The 22,187-nt window shown below is 40.2% G+C and overlaps 1 protein-coding gene across 1 annotated transcript; it reads right to left on the reverse strand.

Moving 5' to 3' along the window:
- Nucleotides 1-1,791: 1,791 nt before the first annotated feature.
- Nucleotides 1,792-22,165, reverse strand: LOC134740931 (uncharacterized). Its single transcript, XM_063673586.1, has 16 exons — nt 21,981-22,165; nt 21,018-21,343; nt 19,440-19,552; nt 18,348-18,518; nt 17,600-17,767; nt 16,670-16,929; nt 16,189-16,320; nt 15,344-15,706; nt 8,097-8,346; nt 7,082-7,256; nt 6,597-6,709; nt 5,958-6,131; nt 3,482-3,649; nt 2,838-3,097; nt 2,474-2,602; nt 1,792-2,026 (listed from the first exon to the last, which is right to left on the reverse strand). The coding sequence occupies exons 1-16, from the start codon at nt 22,016-22,018 to the stop codon at nt 1,831-1,833; spliced, it is 3,036 nt and encodes a 1,011-aa protein (XP_063529656.1). The 5' UTR covers nt 22,019-22,165; the 3' UTR covers nt 1,792-1,830.
- Between the last annotated feature and the right edge of the window lie 22 nt (nt 22,166-22,187).

The following is a 22,187-nucleotide window of genomic DNA, read 5'->3' on the forward strand; positions in this document are numbered from 1 at the left end:
CTAAAAAGGCTAGTGCTGCACTCTGGTGGCAGAACATTGCAGTAATATCCCCTATTAGTAAAACATATTAGGTACTCCATTAATGACTTTGGTACTCCATTGATGACTTTTTTATTGACATTTGAATCTAATGACGGCTAGGTACCGTTTTAGTGCTCACCAGTTGGCGCCACTGTAGATGTAGGTCCAGAAGAACAGATCTCAAAATTCTTCTATGCTTATTTTTATAAAATCAATACGTTCTATTATACACAAAGGTATTTTCACGTCTAAGTGTGTAATTTTTTCAACCGGTTTAATTTTGCATATATTTTAGTTGGCACTTTTTTTGAACCACTAACATTCATTGAGCTATATTTATTGTTTACCTTGATTAATCAAAGGTGGACAAAGATTTACAACAATTATGAATAAGGAGTGAAAATTCCCGATAAAAAAGCTTGAAACCCCCCAAACTTCTATACATTTGATATTTAGAAAGACCTCCATCTACACTAGCGCCCCTAGCGGCGAAATTAAACGAGGGCTAACGCGTATGAATTCGCCGCTAGGGGCGCTAGTGTAGATTGGTGGTCTTTTCCGTAGTTCGAAATGTCAAATGTCACTTGTCACTTCAATGACTGACAGCTGTCCTTTAATCTTTTGGACCACCATCAACAGAGGCGCCGGACTTCCGGTTCAATCGCCATCTTGATAGTAGCCTCGTGATTAATTTCTTTGTTTTTTGCTCATTAATATTGTTTAATGTGTAATACCGATAGCTTTATTATACAGTAATCTAATGTGGTAGTGTGCAGTGAATGGAGAATTAATCTCAAAGCGTGTTTAACCACCATTCTGGAGTCAACGGCCGGTAGTCCACGTGCTTCTCGTAAAATCCAGCTATCGGTTTTACGAGACAACTACAACAACCACCGAACAACGTCGTGCTCTAAGAGCATTTGGTATTTCTACCTCTAACCGTGTCTGGCTAGAGCCCTAGAGGCCCATAATTTTATTGTTTACCGTACACTGGCTATGGCCGATGGCCGATATGTTTTAATCAAGAAATATTAATTCGATCCCACGTGGATCCCACTTTGACGTTGGCGAAATCATCGACAGTATCGATGGAGCCATACTACCTGAAAAATTGAATTGAAACAGAGGCGCCAACTGGTGAGCAAAAAAACGATAGCCCTCATTTTTTAATTTTATGAATTGGATTTGTTAAATGTTTTCAATATTTATTTTCCATTTTGTTAATACATAAGTTAATAATCTGTTTTAACTGAACTTAGCAAATCACAGAGCTTCTTAAATCTCCAAATCGATTCTGTAGCTGTAGGTTCGCACGAGTCGAGTGCGCCACGATATCTACTCTTACGAGATGGCCTACCTAACTTAATTGAAAACTCTGTATTAATTGGAAAATTTGGAAAGGGACGGGTTATGGATGGTATAGAAAGGATGCCAATCTCTTATGGCAGAATTCTTGCAAAAGTGACCGCTTTCAGCTTTAAATAATAGTTCCTAATCTCTCCGGTGGCGCTAGTTAGGCTCTGGGACATGAGTATAACGAACCATATAAGGCAACAAATAACCCGACCAAATTACGTAGGTTGTTTTTGGTAGTATTTCGGTGTATGGTGGCGCCGCCTAATTACTGTTTTTTGATCGACACTTTTCATACATAGAGATTTAGCTCCTTTATATAGTCTCCATGGGACGGGTGTTAAGGTAATGTCAAAATTTAAATTAGGGGTGCCAGTCGGTGTTAAAAAGACAATTTCCACCTCTTGTTTCTTTTTGATTTATTAACACTTTTACAAAAGATATGACTCGATATGACTATTGCGCTGGGAGTTGGCGGGTCCGCAAAGACTTCCTATCTATGTTGACGAGGTTCCCCGTGTCATCGTCCAAAGACAGGCCGCGGGCGAAGGCCGAGATCAGACCAAGCGCTGGCGCCGGCTTGTCAGCGGGCACCATGTGTCCTGCCCCTAGGATCATCACTTCAGTCAGGTTTCCGGCGGTTTTTACGTATCTGAAAAAAGAGTACAAGGGTTAGGTAGTCTAGTCAAAATTTGACAGCGAGTAAAGAGACATTGATGGGTAATATTGCAACTACGGACGCGATATTTTAGTGTCTCATGTAGTGAATGGGGCCAAAAATTGTTCTGTCGTATATCAATTGTCGTAATTTCAATTGTTCTCGGCCCATTCAGCTCATAGGATCTGAATGGGCCTTGGGAATTGAAAATATACGATACGTGCAACTTCCGATCCGACGTTCCACGGCCACCTATTATAGGATCACCTTGGCTGGATTGCCTTGTAGAAGGCGCTTAAAATAGGCTCTCTGACAGGACTTGTAGTAAATGGCTAGTCAGACAGTTCAGGAAGGAAATGTCACTGCCCTTGGCATTTCATACCCGCTCATTTTCTCAGGTCTCTATGGCACGGTTTCCATGTTCTGCCTGTTAAATCTTACCCAGCGAGTTTGTCGTCGTGGTACCAAGGGTTGCGCTTTGCTGTCTTGTAGGTTTTCGTACCGGAGAAGTTGAGGGAGTTGTACGTGTTCACCGACGGGTGGTACGCCACTATGATGTCGAGATGCCCACTGAAATTGAAGTATCCTATTTTTAACATCAATAGGTAAGTCTGTGCGTAAAGAGAAGTCTAAGATTGTATTGGTTTCCCTAATATTCTAAGACTTACGGCATAGACTCTGAGGGATTATTTGCCTTTCTATCACTCTTACATATACTAGCAATAGATAGAGGCAGATAACGAAATTTCGATTTTCGCGGTAGACCCTCAAGATACAACAACAAAGTGGGAGAAGCGGATCTTACTTATAAAGCATGACCCTGTAGTTCTCCAGCAGCTCCTCAAGCCACGTCCTAGCGCTGTTCATGAAGTCCGGCACCAGCTTCCTGTACACAACGCCGACCGACGTGAAGTTGGTGTTGCCCACGTGCAGAGCGCGGCGCACTTCGTTGCGCTCGAGGTATTCGATGTGCGGACCGCCGAGACCGATGTCGGTTTGGAGGAAGTTATAGAGATTGTCCAGTTGGGATTCGCGAAGAAATGTAGTAAGGAGGTAGTTGTAGTACTGAAACAAAAAAGTTAACTCAAGTGAACAAAAGTTAACTCTAGTGACCCGGCATTTGATCGCCAAGCCATCAAAGCAATTTTACCTACACACACGCCAACATCATTGATAAAACGAAGGCTATAACATTTATAAGCGTTTTTATGGCACTATGTGCACAACAATGAAATATGAAGCAATTAATAAGGGTTCTATTGGTGTTCATAAGTGTATATGTAGGGTGATTCCAGCACCCCGCCGTCTATAATCGGCGGTAGCGTAGGTCGAAATTATGCACTTACTTTGCGCTTAATTCGAGTGTCAATGATCGACTAGAAGACTTACTCATGTTTGGGTTTAAATCTTACTTTAGTTTTTTTTTGTTCAAATTTGAACCTCTCTTACCGCATACGCTTTAACCATCTCCCCGTTGTTGATGAACTGCGTGACGGCCAGCTCCAGATGTCGCATGGAGTCGGCGACGTTATCGTCCACCAGGCCGACCTCGCGCACGAAGTAACTGTATCGTTGCAGGGACAGGGGGTCGATAAAACCGTTGCCGATGGCTAGGCCCTGGGGACAAGACGGTTACATCATAAAGGTGTCGCATGGAATCTATGTTATCAGCAGGCCGACCTCGCGCACGAAGTAACTGTATCGTTGCAGGGACAGCGGGTCGATGAAACCGTTGCCGATGGCTATAGGCCCTGGGGACAAGACGGTTACATCATAAAGGTGTCGCATGGAATCTATGTTGTCAGCAGGCCGACCTCGCGCACGAAGTAACTGTATCGTTGCAGGGGCAGCGGGTCGATGAAACCGTTGCCGATGGCTAGGACACGTCATCGAGGTGTCGCAAGAAGTCGCCGTAGACCCAGTGCCGGATTAACCAACAAGCAAAATACCACCAAAATGCCAGGTTGAAAAAGGTGAACAAATTTTAAAATTAGGTACACACCAAGGGCCTGACACTTTGATAGAGAAAGATAGTGTTATTGCGATTCCTATGAGGGGAAAGAGAAAATAGTGCCATGCTTTGTCCTTATCACCGACCGGGTGGCATCATAGCGAAATACCGAAATACCGACTTCAAATTGGTGCTAAGGGGCCACTCGGATCCTCAGATATCGATTTGCATCAAGATTGGGTCGTAAATAAAGAATATCAAGATGGCGACCGTTCTGTTCAATTCCGACTTCAGTACCATTCGTGTTAAGGGGTCTCTCGGATCCTTAGACATCAATTTACATCAAGATCGGATTCAAAATAAAGAAAATCAAGCTGGCCACCGTTCCTATCAATTTCTACTTTAGATTCGTGTTAAGGGGCCTCTCGGATCCACAGATATCGATTTTCATCAAGATCGGGTCAAAAATAAAGAAATTCAAGATGGCGACCGTTTCGTTCAATTCCGACTTCAAATTCGTGTTAAGGGGGCTCTCGGATCCTCAGATATCGATTTTCATCAAGGTCGGGTCGAAAATAAAGAAAATCAAGATGGCGACCGTTCCGTTCGATTTCGACATCAGATTCGTGTTAAGGGGCCTCTCGGATCCTCAGATATCGATTTGCATCAAGATTGGGTCGAAAATAAAGAAAATCAAGATGGCGACCGTACCTATCAATTTCCACTTCAGATTAGTGTTAAAGGGCCTCTTTTCATCAAGATCGAGTCAAAAGAAAGAAATTCAAAATGGCGACCGTTTCGTTAAATTTTCACTTGAAATCCGCGTTAAGGGGCCTATCGGGTCGTTAGATATCGTTTATCTGAAAATAAATAAATAATTGGCAGTAAATAAGAACAAAAAAAACTATACTCATCCTTTTCTTTTGCTAGTACTAGTGTAAGACAAAGATAGTATGAGTCTCTCTCTCTCTGTCTATGTTTGAAATGAGACAGTCCTTTGACACACTATATCACTTCTATATAGACAAACACATCGGGTAAGCACTGTCATAGAATCCAAAAATAGCCGTCAGTTTTTTCGCCTGAGGCGCCCTTCACACCAAAAGGTCGGGCGAAGCGCGCTCCGTGGCGATGGAGAGACAGACCGACAGTGGATCTACGATGCCGATGCCTAGGCCCTGGGAATTTTAAGGAAACATCTCTTAGGTATACTCTACACCTATAACTCTGCGTGGTCTCCATACCCACAGGCATGGTTCAGCGCATATTCCCCTGCTTCCTGAGCGCGAAAATGCAAAAAAATGAAACGCGAAGAAACGATAGTTCATCAGTGCACCTAAAAATCTGGAGCCTAATGGCCTGGTCTTAGGTGATAAAACAACTTGCCAATACGTAAAATCATAATCATTAGTGTACAACGCCACAGGCACATTCCAAGATATTTGCTTTTGTCTTTCGAAAAAAAAATTACAGCTTCCTTTTCTGAAGGTTAATGGCTCGTTTAGTTTACAAAACCGACTTAAGAAAAGCCAAATTGTTATCGAATGCATATTACAATATGTTACGTTACGTAAGCCCATTTGCCTTGGATAACTAATGTCATTATAATCGCAGTCTTTATTTCGTCCATAAATCTTTTAATGCATTAACTTATCTCCTAGGTATACTATCCGCAAATCAAACTAACGACCGGGGTTGTAGAACTTCTCATTCTCACTCGCGTGGTCGTAGGTATAGTAGAGAGAGAGAGAGATAGCGATATGACCCTGGGGTCCGGGGTACCGGTCCTTAGTTTGGTTTGATAAAGATAAAGAAAGTTTATAATACAAGTACCTAGGCATATTACAATGCGCTTATGAACGTCAAATAAAGCTACGCCGGCTCTAACCCTACACCTCTGTCCCGAGAAGGTTTGCGGCTACTATCCTATAGTCCCTACACTCTCAGAAGTGACGTTTCAACCTTCCAACCTACCTGCAGATTGATCGGCTGGTCTTGGTCCCTCTCCCTGTTCCACAAGATCTGAATACCTATGGACGGGATGTGCTTGCCAGCGTACGACTCGCCGGCGATCGTCAGTGGCGCCTTCCTCAACTCGGGGAACAATGTCAGGAACTGCTGCAGTGCTGTGTACAAGTTCTCGCCGATCTAAAATTTTCACACAGGTTAAAGTATATGTATAACACTGATTTAAACTGTCACGATTTCGCGATTAAGTCCCGTCGCTGTGAATAATATATAGGTATACGTTCAAATTTACCTATAAAACTAAAGCTATGTAAATTATAAAGCAAGGTCGCTTTTTTCTGATAATAGTTTGATTTAATTCATCAAAGTAAAGGAAAAGTACCCTGTACCATTTTCCATAGAATAAGATAATAGAGATTGTAGAGTAAGGGGTTCTATTTAACTCAAACAAGTTTCATCTGGTGACGTGGCGGTGGCGACTAAATGCCCACTTTCCTTATAAGTTTACAGTAGGTGCCTACGGTAACCCAGCACATCGATGCCCTGCTGTCGCTTCGATTGAATGCTTTTTCATAATTTTTGTAATAACTTTGAAATTTAATGTTTTTTGGGGCGAATTAAGCTGTGCTTTAAAAATCCCATTACCGTGGTTTGATTGGTGGCATATCCTCGATCATCAGAGGTAAAACTGAAGCCTGTACCGACGGGGTTGTCGATAAACAGCAGCGAGTGGTTCTTGCCCCAAGAATACTTTAGTTCTGTAATTAATAAAATATGTACGGTATTATTAAGTATATGTAGGTAACATAAGTACATAAGTATGATAGTTATAACAAAACCGGGTTTTTACAAAAACGGAACCAACTAGGGACTATATACATTCAAACAAAAAAAAAAACCTAATCGGCTCTGAAATGACAGAGTTCTGAGGTTACATTATATACAAAAAAAAAACGGTCGAATTGATAACCTCCTCCTTTTTTGAAGTCAGTTAAAAACAGAAGCATTTTAAATTACACTCTTTGATTCAATGATTAATAATAATAACAATTACCTATGCAGAGAGAAGGTAATAATGAACGCGCGATAATAATGAACGTACGGGCGAGAAGGCTGCGTGCGGTACTTACCTTCCAAATTGCCGTCTTCATTGACGACAAACGGCCCGATTTCGGTGAACAACCCGTACAGCGAGGACACACCAGGACCGCCCTGCAGCCAGATGATCCACGGAGTGTCCTCCACCTTCTTGCCGGTCACCGGAAAGTACCAGAACCAGATGTTCGCGTTGTACTCTTTGTTCACCTACAATAAGACACTTAGCGATTGAATTGCTGCTTTCATACTGTCGTCCGTTCTCTGCAAACTGTATCTACTAGGAAAATCATGGGTGCAGTTAATTAACAATATAGCAGAATCCGCATATAATGACATCGAAGGGAAGTGACAAACACATCATACTAAGCGGATGTCATATAAAACATAGTTTATCAAAATACCATGTGACACTCCCAAAAAAATGGCGCATATCACATGATCCTTCTCGTCAGAAAACAGCACTTCTTTGAAGTAGTGTTGTCGTTTATGCTAGTAAATTCTTTTAAAAATTTAACTATTTTTCAATTAATAGTTTATCAATCTATAATATCAGCTACTTTTCACATGAAAATTAGAAAAGGTTTGATAATTACAGCCAAAAATAAGCAAGAAAGGCTGACCACTGGTGCATGGCTGAGCACTGGTGCCTTTACCCTAGGTATATGAAAAACAAACTTCGCACAGTAATTAGACGTACCTAATATAATAGTAAGCGGTTGTTCAGTATTAAACGGAGTCATAATAAACGGATTCCACTATTTCCACTGTACTTTAGCGAATGACGCGCTAGTAGCGCATTTGCCAATCTGAGGGCGTCTTTGACAACCCATTTGATAAAATATATACAGAATAAAAAATTCAATTTTCATCATCATTTTACTATTTTTATGTTTCTCGATTTGAAGTATCGTGGCAAGTGACAAGATTAAAAGGTTGGTGGTAGTGGCCTTTCAAAAAAGTTCAGCTAAAATTGAGTTTCTTTTTTTTAAATTGAAGTAAGAGTTACCAACTCTCCTTTAAATAATCTTATTCGCAAAACTTCCTTACCGTCAAATACCCAGCATAGCTGTCCATATCAGGCAGTATGTAATCGGAGTCAACCTTCGCCGCCTCTCTAGCCTCCTCCAGCTTGTTCTGCTCAATGAGCGGGGTGAGGAGTAGGGGCTCCCCTGCCTCGGACGCGGACTTGCCTCGGCCGGTCTTATACGTGTCCTCCATGAACTTGAGGATGCGATCCGGTGCCTCGCCAGGAGGCAGCTCGGGTAGGGAGAACCGTTCCGAGCATGATGCTGCGCAGCTAAAGGGTAAAGAAAGGTTGTTAGTTTTCCAGAAGTATTAGGAGTTGCAAGTTCCGGTGCTTTGTACCAGATTGGTTGATGCATCTTTGCTACCATCGTCGGACATGGATAATTGTAAATTTTAAATTTAAAAACCCTGTAGATAATATCTACCGCAACTAAATCGGTCGATTATGGAGATTATTGGGAATATTCGTAAGTTAGTGCTGAAACCCACATCTTTTCACCCTAACCGCACCATGATAGTGCAACCGTTCGGTTGTAAGCATAGGTAGATAAAAAGGAAAATATGAGGGGACCAAGTCACGTGACGTGACTCCTGCTCCTGACGCTTCTCCATACAAACGTAGTCCCCATTATGCCTCTCAGGATGCCTATGCTACTTAGTTTGATTTGTTTCGATTTTTTAATTATTACAAGTGTTAGGAGCTTTACAAAAATTCTATAGAAATAGTTTTTCGCTATATTTTTCTATTCAAAAGTGGTCGTCCACTTTCCTGTTAGGTATTTCCTTGTTTCAAGGCTGATGAAATTTTTCACTTCACTTTGGGTAGGACGAGCGAGTGCAAGTACCCTGCAGAAATAATATAGGTATATCAAAAAATACTCACACTAAAGTTAAAGCCCAAATTAGCAACATTTTTCCCAAGGTCACAGCGAGTCTGCCTGAAACTTCCCCAATTTTTGCAGTCACTTGTTTTTTCGATGGCTAAGTAGTAGGTATCACAACGGTCGAGATTTTCTTGGCGGCCAGTGTTCACTGGCTGATCTTCAGTTGTTTCCGTGGAAGGATCAGGTTCGTCCTAGCATCCGCGGTGGAATGGTAGCGGGCTCCTGACGGGTGGAATCTTGTACCCCAGCGCGGTGCGCCTTGAACTTGGATTATTATCTCGCGCGGACGTACAGGTTGATCCGATTATGTTGTTTACGATCGGTTCAATTGATTTAGTGTTGTCTTTATTATGAATGTGATACCTTAAAAACAGTCGTGTAATACTAATAGTGAAGGTATTAACAAATAAATATTAAATAGGTAATTATAAGAAAAACGACTTAGTTCAAGCACAGTTAAGGATGACTCACGTTAGACCGGGCCGTAACTTCCGGCGCTATGGAAAGCATCACGTGATCACCTGTCATGTCATAGAAAAGTAAGCGCCGGAAGCTCCGGCCCGGACACGGCCCGGTCTAACGTGAGTCCTCCTTTAAGCTTAAAAGTATTTTTTGTATTTCGTAAAATCCAAAACATGAACATATTAAGACATTAATCTATCAAAAATCGTTTGATGTTACTTAGTCATATTTTCAACGACATCCAGAAACCGAATAATTACCTAAACTAGTAATTAAACTTACCTAGATTTGCTATACTATATGGCAATTGAAACAAATATTGTATAATGTAGTTTACCAACTGCCTGTGTCGGGACACTAGAGGCCTTGAGCAAATCCTACGTATTCGGCAGTTTATAAACAGTCTGCCATGTATAAATGGGTAGGTATCATTTTTGCCAGTAAACACAATTATATCAAATACCTGATTAAATTCGTAAATTAAATCAAAATTAATGGAAAATATCTAACATACCATTATGTTATCAACATATACTTTCACTTGAATACCTATATTTGCTAACCATAATTAAGTTATTTCATACTAGCTTCTACCCGTGACTTCGTTTGCGAGTAATGATAATGATGATTGATAAAAAACTATCCTATGTCCTTCAAAAACTATCCTATGTGCTTCCCCGGGCCTCGAACTATTTCCATATCTAGGTAATTTAATTTTAATCATCTCAGCGGTTTTGGCGTAAACAGGTAAGTAATTTAAAAGACTTCAGGCAGATTCCAATTCCAATTCCAAATTCCATTTCCCATCATTATCTATATATATAAACGTAAAAGTCCTGACTGACTGACTGACTGACTCACTTAAATCAACGCGCAGCCCAAACCGTTGGACCTAGAGAGCTGAATTTTTCACAATAGGTAGCTTTTATGACGTTAGTGTCCACTAAGAAGGGGTTTTTCAAAATTCATCCCCTAAGGTGGTGAAAAAGGGGTTAAAAGTTTGTATGGAGATCATAAATTTTTTTGAGTGCGGGACTTGAAACTTCGTATAAAGGCATATTATTAAAATACAAGAAGTGATTTCAGCGTTTTTAAAAATTCATCCCCTATATGGGCTAAAAAAGGGTTGAAAGTTTGAATCCATTACAAATACTTTGACACTTCCTAGAAAGGCATAACAGCCGATTACAAAAAAAAGTAAAATTGACGTTTTTGGAAATTCAACCCCTAAGGGGGTTAAAAAGGGGATGAAAGTTTGTCTTGGGGTTCAAAATTTATAATATAAATGTTTATTAATTATAACAAAAATACAAGAAAACTTATTTCAGCGTTTTTAAAAATTCATCCCCCAAGGTGGTGAAAATGGGTTGAAAGTTTGTATGGAGATCAAATATTTTTGTGAGTGTGGGACTTAAATCTTTGTATAAAGGCATATTATTAGAATACAAGAAAAGTAATTTCAACGTTCTTAAAAATTCAACCCCTAAAGGGGTTAAAAAGGGAATGTAAGTTTATATGTGGTACATATTGTCATTTAAGCTAGGAACTTGAAACTTGGTAAAAAGGGCAATTTATTAAAATAGACGAAAACTGATTACTTACACCGTTTTTGAAAAGTTTGTTTAAATAGTGGACTTGTAAATCTTCTAAGAGGGTCAAGAGGGATTATATCTGGAACAATTTTTTTCAGTTAAGGACGGAGTTATATTGTCTGTGGTTAAGGTCTAGAAACTTCGTAGTTTGTGAAAGACAAATTTCATGCGTTGTATAACAAATAATTAACCGTCCCGTCCCTACTGATATCTTTTGCTGCATAATGTTCTATATTATGCTCATGTATAATATATAACCACCAACATACAAATCCACGCGTACGAAGTCGCGGGCAACAGCTAGTATTCTATAATTTATTGTTTAACGAAATAATTGTCTCTTTTTTCAAAAACCTCATTGTTGTTACTAACCGATCCTACTATACCATACTACTACCAAGTGTGGGAGTCAGCATAAATGTAACACTGATATTTTTCTATTTCAGAAATAAATAATTTGTATTTGTATAGTTGCAATCGCTTTTATAATTTTAGTAGGGATAGGTAACTAGGTACTTAATAATTATTTATTTCGTATGATTGAAAAGCACAAAGGATTATTAAATAATACTTATTTAAGTAGTAGTAAATAGTATAATATAAGTTATCGCAATGCAATTAAATTATTTTTTTATTTATTTGAAAGGGTCGTGCTGACGACGCGGTCGTGTAACGTAGGTAATACCTATCATGTTAATTTTTAATAAGTACCTACCTACTAATTGTATTTATTAAACCGAGATTTACATGTTGATAAATATTATAAAAATACCTACCTACTCTTATGATAGTGAAAATTCAGAGAGCACTTTGTTCAAAAATTGTAATAGGTACCTACTGAACTCAGTTTCTCTAATAAAGAATATTATTTTGGGGAATATTTAGCCTTATTAAATTTATTAAAACGTGTCATTCACGTGATTTGAAGTCGAAGATTGTTCGACATGTTTCGCTGCATAACGAGCAGCTTCAACGGAGCACGCGTTGGCGGACCGACGCAGACAAGGCAATAATTTGGGCTGAACTTTTTTTTTCCATATATTTATGGTACTTACTACCAAAAAAGAACATGCTGTACAGGGCCGATGAACAGGTACGCTCGCGGGGTACCAACGACCTGTTTAGCATAAAGCCGCTCCCACGCCCGCTCGCGTTTCTCGATACTATAGATTCCTCCACGCCGTGATTTGCTCTATATTTAGTAGTGATGCGCCAAATATGTACTTCGAGAAAGAATTCGGGGAAACTGCCAAAACGAATAATTCGGATTGACCACTCCTAAATTTAAAGTTAATAAGAGCGGTTTAATATAATTAATTTACTATAGGTAGGTGGTAGGTACCTAACACAGGTAAGGTAGTGCACTATACTTTTGCACCTATAGGCCTGGGACTTTTCCTAGCAGACCATGGTTCTAGAACCCAAGCAGTCCCAAAATTAAAATATAAATAAAGTAAGTCAAAACTTAAAATATCTCTTTTTCTAAATATTTATGTTTTACTAAAAATATTGCACATTATTTCCTAACAACTAACAATATTATCTTAACAAATAAATAAAAAATCCAATATTCCGAGTACCGATCAGTTACTTACTTTAACCAATGTTCGGCGCACCCCTAATGTCAGCTGTACACACTCGCCGAGAGTCTCGGCACCGCTCCGATCCAGAGAAGCGCAAAACGCGACAAGGAAGAGCGAGACGAGAAGGGAGCCATGTACACACTCGTTCTCGGCCTGTCTCGGGGTCTCTCCACGAGTGTGTACAGCCCGTACCTATAATATTTAAAGGCTTGTAGTAAACCATCGGTGTCCATACATCCACTTTTCGTATTCTTACCACGTATTTCGACCATATAGCTCAGCCGTCCGAACAAAATGTACGACCATAAAAACCTTAGGTATTACGTTAATAATGATAATGACACAATGAAGAGCACACTATGTTCCCACGGTATAAGCCGTTGGTGATCAATTGCGATTTTTTATGTACGACTCCGCAGGTTGGTTTACATAGGTATACCAACAGGATATTGTATAGGAAATATTTTCAAGTTTATTAGCTTAAAACCCTTGAAAGTAACTCTTTAGTTCGAACAAAAATTTGACAGTTCCGAACAACTGACAGGCCGATATCGTCCGGCGGAATGGTTATCAGTGGGCCCCTGTTATCACATCAAATATTGTTTCCCTCTGATTTCATTTGAATGTTCAAATTCTAATTAAATATGCCCCAGGTTTTGCTTTACAATTATAATAAAACCTAGAAACTGTAGGTAGGCTACTGGCAACCAAAGTGACTGAAGTTTTCTGACAAGGATTCCGCTCTTTCACTCGAGCACTCAGGGGCGGGGGCGGTTGGTAAATATCACGTAATTTTTCGGGCAATATATAGAGAGAGAATCAGATTAATTTAAAGTAAAACATGTTTCTAGACTAAAATAACGACGAAACGTGCCGAAAATAGATAGGCACTGCCTTTTGCCCTTTGTCTCGTCCTGCCGTCCCGCCGGCCATGCCCCCAGATGTTTCCCAACCAGTGGGGCGATAGAGTGATTCCAAGGGGGGCGCAACGAACAGCACCATATTTACCCCCTTCTTCATAAAACTTTACATTTAATAGGCACTCTCCATTTTGGCCCCTAGGGGACGTAGTGTGTTAGCATAACGTTGGGTGAGGCACATAGGGTAAAAGGTTGGGAACCCCCGTTCTATATATTAAAATCCATGAATAGATGTAAAATTATTCAGTATTGATTTATTAGATTCGGTCCCCGTCGTGTATACTACTCTTGATAAAAATAATAAAGTAAATTGTGTTTTGTTTATTAAATCAAACGCATTTATACCTACTCAAAATACAACATTTTAAAGATCTCACTTGAGATTAGAGGATGGGAGGGGGTTGAGACAAATCTCACAACATCTCACCAGAGGGTGAGGGGGAATATAATATCCTCAAAACCCCCCTCACGTAGTTAGTGGACGCTCCCTTTGTATTTGCTATAGGTATATAATGTTTTACGAAAAAAACAACCCATAGGTACTATTCTATTAAGTGCTTACTCAAGACATACGCGTGACATCGCATCATTTAGGATTAGGTTAACTAGAAGCTTTCAAGCGCCACATTTTAAAACTACACATGAAATTCTACGTAATTAATGGAAATATGTATCATCAAACTTAGTTTTTGTGTACCTAAATAAAAATAATAATATTGAAATGCAGAAATTGCAACATTCAGATATCAGATGCTAGAAGCAGAATATAATAAACTTTATTATGCTCACTATGGTCTCTCTGCCTTGTCCATTTAATATAAAACGCCAAAAATACAATTAAAGTAAACAATAAAATCACATTAATCACAATGCTAGTCGCCAATATTTCATTATGTCCTTCCGTTTTCAAACCTGACGAAACTTTTTCATCAGTCATCGGAGTGTATTCGGCTTTATCCGTGTAGTACCAAAATGTTGTGAAGTTCTGGCTGATGAAGGAGTTGATAAGCTGGTAAGCCTGGGCAGGTGCGTCTCAGGGCGCCAGATGGCCTGATATTCGTACTAGAATTTCTGTTAGACCGCCGCCCTGCTTGACGTAGCTGAAAAGACGAATGACAGGTTTTTCGGTCACATTTTATTCTATCTCCAGCCCATTTCTTTATCTTCTCGTATTTATATGTATTTCACGACTACCCCTTCGTTTAGCAAACTCCCGCAGCGGGAATATTTATTTGAAACATATCGCCACTACTTCGAAAAAATCTCGTATCTCGCACTGCTACTCAAAATTAAAACGCAGTAACACTGTACGCATCCCATACATATACGAAATTTTTCTTTTGATTGACAGAACAAGATACAAGTTTTTTTCAAAGTACTCACGATATAACTGACAGAAAGTTAACATTTCCACAATCAATATCTGCCACTTGAACTGCTAATACTAGTAAGAAATAAAGTTGTAGTAGTAGTAATGTACTAAGTAAGTAGTAAAAATATATCTGTGATAGTTTTATTACCTTGGTTCTGGTCCGCAGGTGTTCATAACGATCTCCCTGCCTTCTTGGTGCCTGGTCGAGGCACCACGATAAATAAATAAATGATAAATTTGAATTATTTTGAAATCGAGTTGAAGTTATCCAGTGATGTTTGTGTGTCATATCTGGATTTTGTGATGAAAAATAAAACAAAGCAATCAAAACAACATTGTTTTAATTTTATAAAAAATAGAAATAACAAAGAGGATCTCTTACGATAACTTTTTTGGCAACATTAATCGGTAATTCAAATTAAAATATAACAATAATAAAAACAAGCATCTGTCACGTCATGGTTAAAATACCATCAGATATAGAGTCCTCCACGGTGCTGTAGAAGAATGCCTCACTTCTTCTTTTGAATCTCATATATACGACAACACCACTAATAAGGCAGACTATAAGGAGCACATTTAGCACTACTGACGCTATAAGCGCGTTGTTTCTTGGTGTCGTCTGATTTGTAGGTTGATTATCGACATACGACGGCGTATATTCCGGTTTATCTGCGAATTCGGAAGGTATGGGTAAGTCGTCGTCTTGGATGAAGTGTTGGAGCAGCGCGTGCGCAGCTGCAGGAGCGGCAACTGTAACCAGGTGTCCTACTCCGAGGACCAGAACCTCGGTTAAACCGCCGCCCTCTTTTACGTAGCTGAAACGATACGGTCTAAGTCACTAAATGCTTTCTGTTTTTATTTTTTCAGTATAGACACTCATGAACCAGGAGGAAGGTAAATTTATGTATTATTTGGGTTTCTGTTTCAAGGTTACTTCATGTCTCCGTTGATTCTGACCAATTTCGATTCAAAATAAATCATAAAATATAATCAAATGCATGCATACCGCACCTTCTGCCTTCGCGAATTTTTGATACCGATTTTTCCCTTTTGTGTGCATAAAATAAAGGTAATTAATCACTGGATTGAAAAGAAGACCAAAGGAAACTGATTTGAACAACAAAAATTTTATTTCGACATTTTACTCAAATTTTCTATGGACACGATCGATTGATTTCATAACCTATATAAAAACGGAGTCTCACTTGCATTACTTACTTTAAGTACTTTACATAGTTTGTAAAGGAGTTACTTAATAAGTTAGTAATGTAGGAATGCGGTTAAAGGATGAACTAACCCAGCCAACGTTCCATTTAGCGTCCAGGGCCGTCGCGGAGCCTTGAGGAAGTCGTCTCGATGACTCCAGTGCCAGCGCTTGCGCCGAGAGTTCGCGGACAGCTCGCACGGCGCAGTCAGGTCCAGTTGACCGCTGGAACAAGCATGGATTTGTGAACATAACACTACACATCGATTGACGTCGTGTGCCCTATGAAACAAAGAAGTGGTTCTCAGGAACAGTTTAGATTGATCTACTGAAACGCGTCACCTAATGCCGTCGCGGAATTAAGTCATGACGTTTCCAGGCAACCGGCATTGTTTTCATGTTTCTGGCCAAGAGCAATTTATTAGAGCGCAAAACCCGCAAGGGGTGTGGTTTGGATATCTGTCACTCATCGCCGGAGTGGTAAGGTAAGGAGGCCGTTGGGTGCCGATGAATTTAGTTAAGTTCTGATCATCCACGTCTCATTCCATAAATAACGCATCTCTAAAGTACTTACCAGTAAACCATAATTTTATAATGTTCTAGCAGTTTTTCCAGCTTCGGTCTAATAGGTCCAAGGAAATCCTTCATCAGAGCATCGTCCACAGATCCATTGTTAAACGTGAACTGTATGGCACCGACATGAAGGGCCTCCTTTATGTGAGGCTGATCTATAAAGTCGGTGAAAGTACGCAGGTTGCCAGATTCGTTCAGCAGGTTGTAGTGGTTGGGTTGCTGGGAGATATCTTTCAACAACAGGTTGAGTTGATCGCGGAGCTGTAAAGATATTAGTAAATTTATATTATTAAAGTTCTCAACGTTATGGTCTCCAGCCTATATACGTCTCCTGCTAGGCAAAGACTAAGGGAGATCATTGTACAGGAGGATTAAGATTAGTTATAGTGAATAAATAGTTTGCAGGTTGGGTTACGGGACATGTTGGTACATTGATGAGGACCACCACTTGTCTGTTATCCTGCAGTGGTTTGGCGGAGAGCCAGCCTAATTAGTAATTTTCTTCCGACGGGAGGTCTATTATTTCATATTTTTTCGACCCATGGTTCAAAAGTTATGACGTGGGGGAGGATTTTTTTCCGTTTCCGAGAATCCATTTCCATTGTCCAGTTTTTAGTATTTGTTGTTATAGCGGCAACGGAAATACATCATCCGTGAAAATTTCAACTGACTAGCTATCACGGTTCATGAGATTCAGCCTGGTGACAGACAGACGGACAGTGGAGTCTTAGTAATAGGGTCCAGGTTTTACCCTTCAGGTACGAAAACCTAAAAAAATCACGTTCCAAGCTTCATGCAGGTTGTTCTGTTCCATCACCTCCTCTATTTATCCTGCAGTGTCTTGACCGCGAGCAAGCCTTGTGCGTCAAGAAGACTTCAGTGGACCGACGAGATGTCTATTATATTAGGAATTAAGATTATTAAAACTCACATTCCAAGCTTCTTGCAGGTTGTTCTGTTCCACGGCCTGGCTGTATTTATCCTGTAGTGGTTTGACAGCCAGCAAGCCTTGTGTGTCCAGTAGACCCCAGTGGTAGTATACCGACGAGATGTTCGCGGCGTCAATGCGATCGATGATTGGGTTGCCCATCGTGAGACCCTGTAACGTAAAATTACAAAGACCGATTAATAAATGTGCTTAATGTGTGTGTGTTTTATTTAATTTTGTCGTGTTTCTACGCCTACAGTTAAGGTTAGACGATCCTAAGCAGTTTTGTTGCCTCATACGTGATTATAATAAGTACGTAATTTTTCTTTAACCCCACCTTTCCCATCAGTATCCGTGATTTGTGTAGTGAAAACAGAAGCAGTGGTGAAATCAAAAGCTATATCTACCTTCAAATTGATAGATGCATTGCCTTAAGAAGCGCAGATTTCTTCGAAAACATATTGTAATTCTCAAGTCTGGTACGTAGCGGCCCGCGTAACATTTCCCAGCGAAAAACACTGGCGCGGTTCTCAGATCAGTAAACACTGTAAGGAAATATTGTAGAAGATAATAGGTAGGTGTGATAAAAAGGCAGTACCTGCAAATTGACAAACGCATTGTCTGCTTCTCTAAGAAATTGTACCCGAAGGCTGGCACGTAGCGGCATGCTTAAGATTCTCCAGCGATCTAAACCTGCTCTAATGCATCTGCATGGAAGTTTCGAGAACCGGTGGTTAGACAATAGCCGTACCTTCAAATTAATAGACGCGTTGCCCGTAGGCTGCTCCTCCAAGATCTTGTACCCAAAGGCCGGCACGTAGCGACCGGCGTAAGACTCCCCAGCTATGTAAAGCGGTGCTGTTCTTAGCTCAGGGAAGATCGTGAGGAACTGTTGAAGTGCATTGTAGAGATTCTTGGAGCACTGGAACGTTAAAGATTCAATGATAATATTTCATAGCCTTTAGTTTTTTATTCTGTTGTAAATTTGTCTAGTACCATCATGCACCGCGATTCTTATGCCATTTAGAGCCCTAGCGAAATTGGTTGTTCCATACTTACGCTATGGATTGTCCAATTTAGCTAGAACCCTAAATGGCATAACAATCACGGAGCGTGACTGGTGTACTTCCTTTTTGGCGACATTTATATCGCCAAATTTCACTTGGCAACCAACTTTTCGCCAAAGTTTCATTTGGCAAACCAATCGTTGGTATAACCTTACTTCGCAACCATTTCATTTCCCAACCCCATACTTGCGAAATGAAAATGACGTACTAGGTTGCGTTAGGTTAGGCTGGATTATTATGAAAATTTGCGAAATGAAATTTCGCCCAACTAAAAATATGGGATAAATAGTTTGGGAACTGAAAGTTTGTCAAGTAATTTTCGCCGAAACATCAGTAAACCAGCGTAACTGTATAAGCAGTAAGTAGGGTTAGGTTAAGGCGGTGGTTAGTTGGTGGTGGTTGGCGGTCTAACAGCCATAAATAACTAATTTGGGAACGATTCAAAATTAAATTATAAACTAAAATAGATGTCATATAGGTACTAAAGGAGAAGTGACAACGCCCTACTGCGGCGGAGGCCGGATTTGAACCAGCGTCTTCAGCACGTGCTCACCCATAGAGATTGTCAAAACGAGAAAAATTTTAACGGGTCCCGCCGTGACGTGACGGAGTAGCCTAAAGGTTCAGGGCGTTAGCCGCGTAAGCGAAGACGCCAGTTGAAATCCGGCCTCTACCACAGAGAGGACTTTATCACTTTTTCTGTAGTATATGAATATGACATATCTTTCAGTTTATAACCATAAATAACAAAAAAAGGCAATAAGCAAGATGCTTACCGTTTCCATGTCCTTCACTAATCCGTCTTGCTTGTCGGTGAAACTGAATCCAGCACCCACCGGGTTGTCCACGAACAGCAGCGAGTAGTTGTTGCCCCATGACCACTTGCGTCCTACAATTATAAGCAGAACTCTATAGTGACACCTAGGTCACTTTGTACAGTCGCCATCAGATATATCGGAGGGGCTGAGGTGCTCCTATATATCTGAACACCCACTCTCGAACCATGAGAATAGAGGCGTGTTCAGATGTTTGTGACCACCTTGGCCGCTCTGATACATCTGATGGCGACTGCACCGACTTTGCAAGCGACAAAGTATAGTCTGTACGAATATCAAATGAAGGTCAATGAGGGGACCATCTACAAACTCTTAAGTCGCTTCTAACTCTTGCGTTGTATATACACATACTCCGAATACAGAAGGTCGGAAGAGCAGAAGGGTTTGGGGGGGGGTAAGCTCTTCCTTTCTGACTGTGTCTGAGAGACGTACATATATTAATATAAATACGAGTTCTTGCCCTATGCGCCTCTTCCCAGGAATAAACAGAAATCTTCACATTAACCTTGCTATAAAATATTACGTTTTTAGTGGCACTATCACAGTCGCTGCAAGTAAATCTGTGCAGCAGAGCTTAGATCCATCTAACAACTTGTAAAGTGCTGTTTTGTTTACAGTCTGTGAACAAGGAAGTCATTTTATGCCTATGTAGTGCGGCGCGTGAATTTACGTTAATTGTCAACAACACAGACAACCCAGTAGATTGTCCTGGCGCCGACGTACGAGGAGGCCCGACCCCAGCTGAACTGTGAAATGGGCTAGACAAAGAAGAAAGAAAAGAGTCAACAACCATTGGATAATTAATTACTTTTCCGCTCAACAATAGATTTTTTACAATGTTGGTCGTTTTCCCTAAGCTGATGATGACAAAACAACTATGTTAGTTTCCTCATTAAAATAGATACACTGTTACACCTACGTATAAATCTTAGAACAATAGAGTAGAGTCGTTGTCCAAGCCATTATCGAATCAATACTTATATACCCAGGCACTTGAGAAAACAGTAAAGATAACTTTGATAGTCTTTAACCTCTCGTCATTCTCATACTATCTGTCCTTCGTAATTACTTCATTAATGTAGCTCTGAGAATTACCCATTGCAGAGATATTTCAATATACACTTTCGCTCTCCTTTTTCCTGTTGTCGTATTATTGAACATTATACTTAGTTAACTTAGTCTTGTCTTGGCAGAGTGGGTGGACACTCCTCCTTTCGGGCTTTCTCGGCTCTTTTCGGCTCAGCATTGCTCCGAGCAATTATTAGGGTTGGCACAATTTGACGTCCCTTTGCGGGCACGACCACAGATAAGATAATGACTTGAATTTTGACAACCCTATAGTGGATAGTGCCATACATTAGAAAGGGACAGCATGATTTGTCCCTGAGTCGCTGTCAAATTTCGGTTTTGTAGGAAGTGTCCTTTCTGTACGATAGTACTATTATTTATTCTGGTCTTGGTTGAATTAAATTAATAATAAGGGTAGTAATGACCGCATCTTAAGCTTCTCATACTTACGTTTCAACTGCGCACCATCATACTCAAACGGGCCTATTTCATCGAACAGCCCAGCCAAGCTGCTGGCGCCAGGTCCTCCTTGTAACCAAATTATCCAAGGCGTCTCATTAACAGGTTTCCCGGCCACGGGGAAGTACCAAAAGAACATGTTGGAATTATACGAGGAGTCAACCGTAAGGAATCCGGCATGGCTCGTGATGTTAAGGAAGAGTGTGCTATTGACTAAGGATTCGTTTCTTGCTTCCTGGAGGCGATTTTGTTTGATAAGCGGGGAGAGCATTAAAGCCGGCGTGGTGTTGACCGGAGTATTCGCTGCTATGGTGATGCTGAAATAGGATAAATTTTGACTTACACTGGAATCCGTCCTTATGATGTTAGGCATTTCCATTGCCTTACTCACTGGATGATTAGAATTGGTCTTGAATATGTAGAATTATCAAACACCTAACGGTATTTATTTATACAGAATGGCTAAAAAATAAGTGCATTCCCGTTGTCAGGGAGGTTTTGGGATTATACTGAGCAACTTTTACTATGGGACCAACCACGAAATCGTGGGAAAAGATTTACTCTATACACTCTATTCTCTTTGCTTCCAAGCTGTCGTCCCTTTCAAGCTACCGTCCCTTCCCTTAGTAAGTGTAATGTATAATTAACGTATTCACAATCTAATCTCTTCTTTGTATATTTTTTTTGTATATCAAGCCTTGTTTACATTCGACCACAACAAAGATATAATGTTATGCACCTATGACCTACCGGATATGCTAGTAATCTTACCCGACAAATAAAACAAACCTAGTAATGCCAAGTACTTACTGTCTTAATAGGCATATCGCCATTAAAATGTATAGAATACTAAACTTTATCAAGTGTACGGACCGTTACGGCCAAGCCGGCATTGGGATTCGCTTGCACATATATAAACATTCACATTTCAAACATATGCGAACATAACCTCACCTTACACAAAAAACGACTATCCCAATCCTTATAATCATGTTGTAGGTAGGTACTTTATTTTTATGGCTGTGTATAGTTTCTTTGTTTTTAATGTACACTGGTTAATTATAGCATTTAAGCTAGTTTCACACGCACGCGAACACGCAATCGCCTCATGGCTCGACTCGGCGCACACTGACGTTTTTGTCTGGCATTCGTTGGTAAACA

The sequence above is a fragment of the Cydia strobilella genome, chromosome 4 (genome assembly GCF_947568885.1).
Source record: "Cydia strobilella chromosome 4, ilCydStro3.1, whole genome shotgun sequence".
Classification (NCBI taxonomy): Eukaryota; Metazoa; Arthropoda; class Insecta; order Lepidoptera; family Tortricidae; genus Cydia; species Cydia strobilella.

Coding starts and splice junctions, on each gene's coding strand:
- LOC134740931 (XM_063673586.1), bottom strand. CDS start 22,018: ATGATTATAAGGATTGGGATAGTCGTTTTTTGTGTAAG. Junction 8,347..15,343: donor GATGGTATTTTAACCATGAC/GTGACAGATGCT, acceptor TTTACCCTTTAG/CTGCGCAGCATCATGCTCGG. Junction 3,098..3,481: donor AGATGGTTAAAGCGTATGCG/GTAAGAGAGGTT, acceptor TTTTTGTTTCAG/TACTACAACTACCTCCTTAC.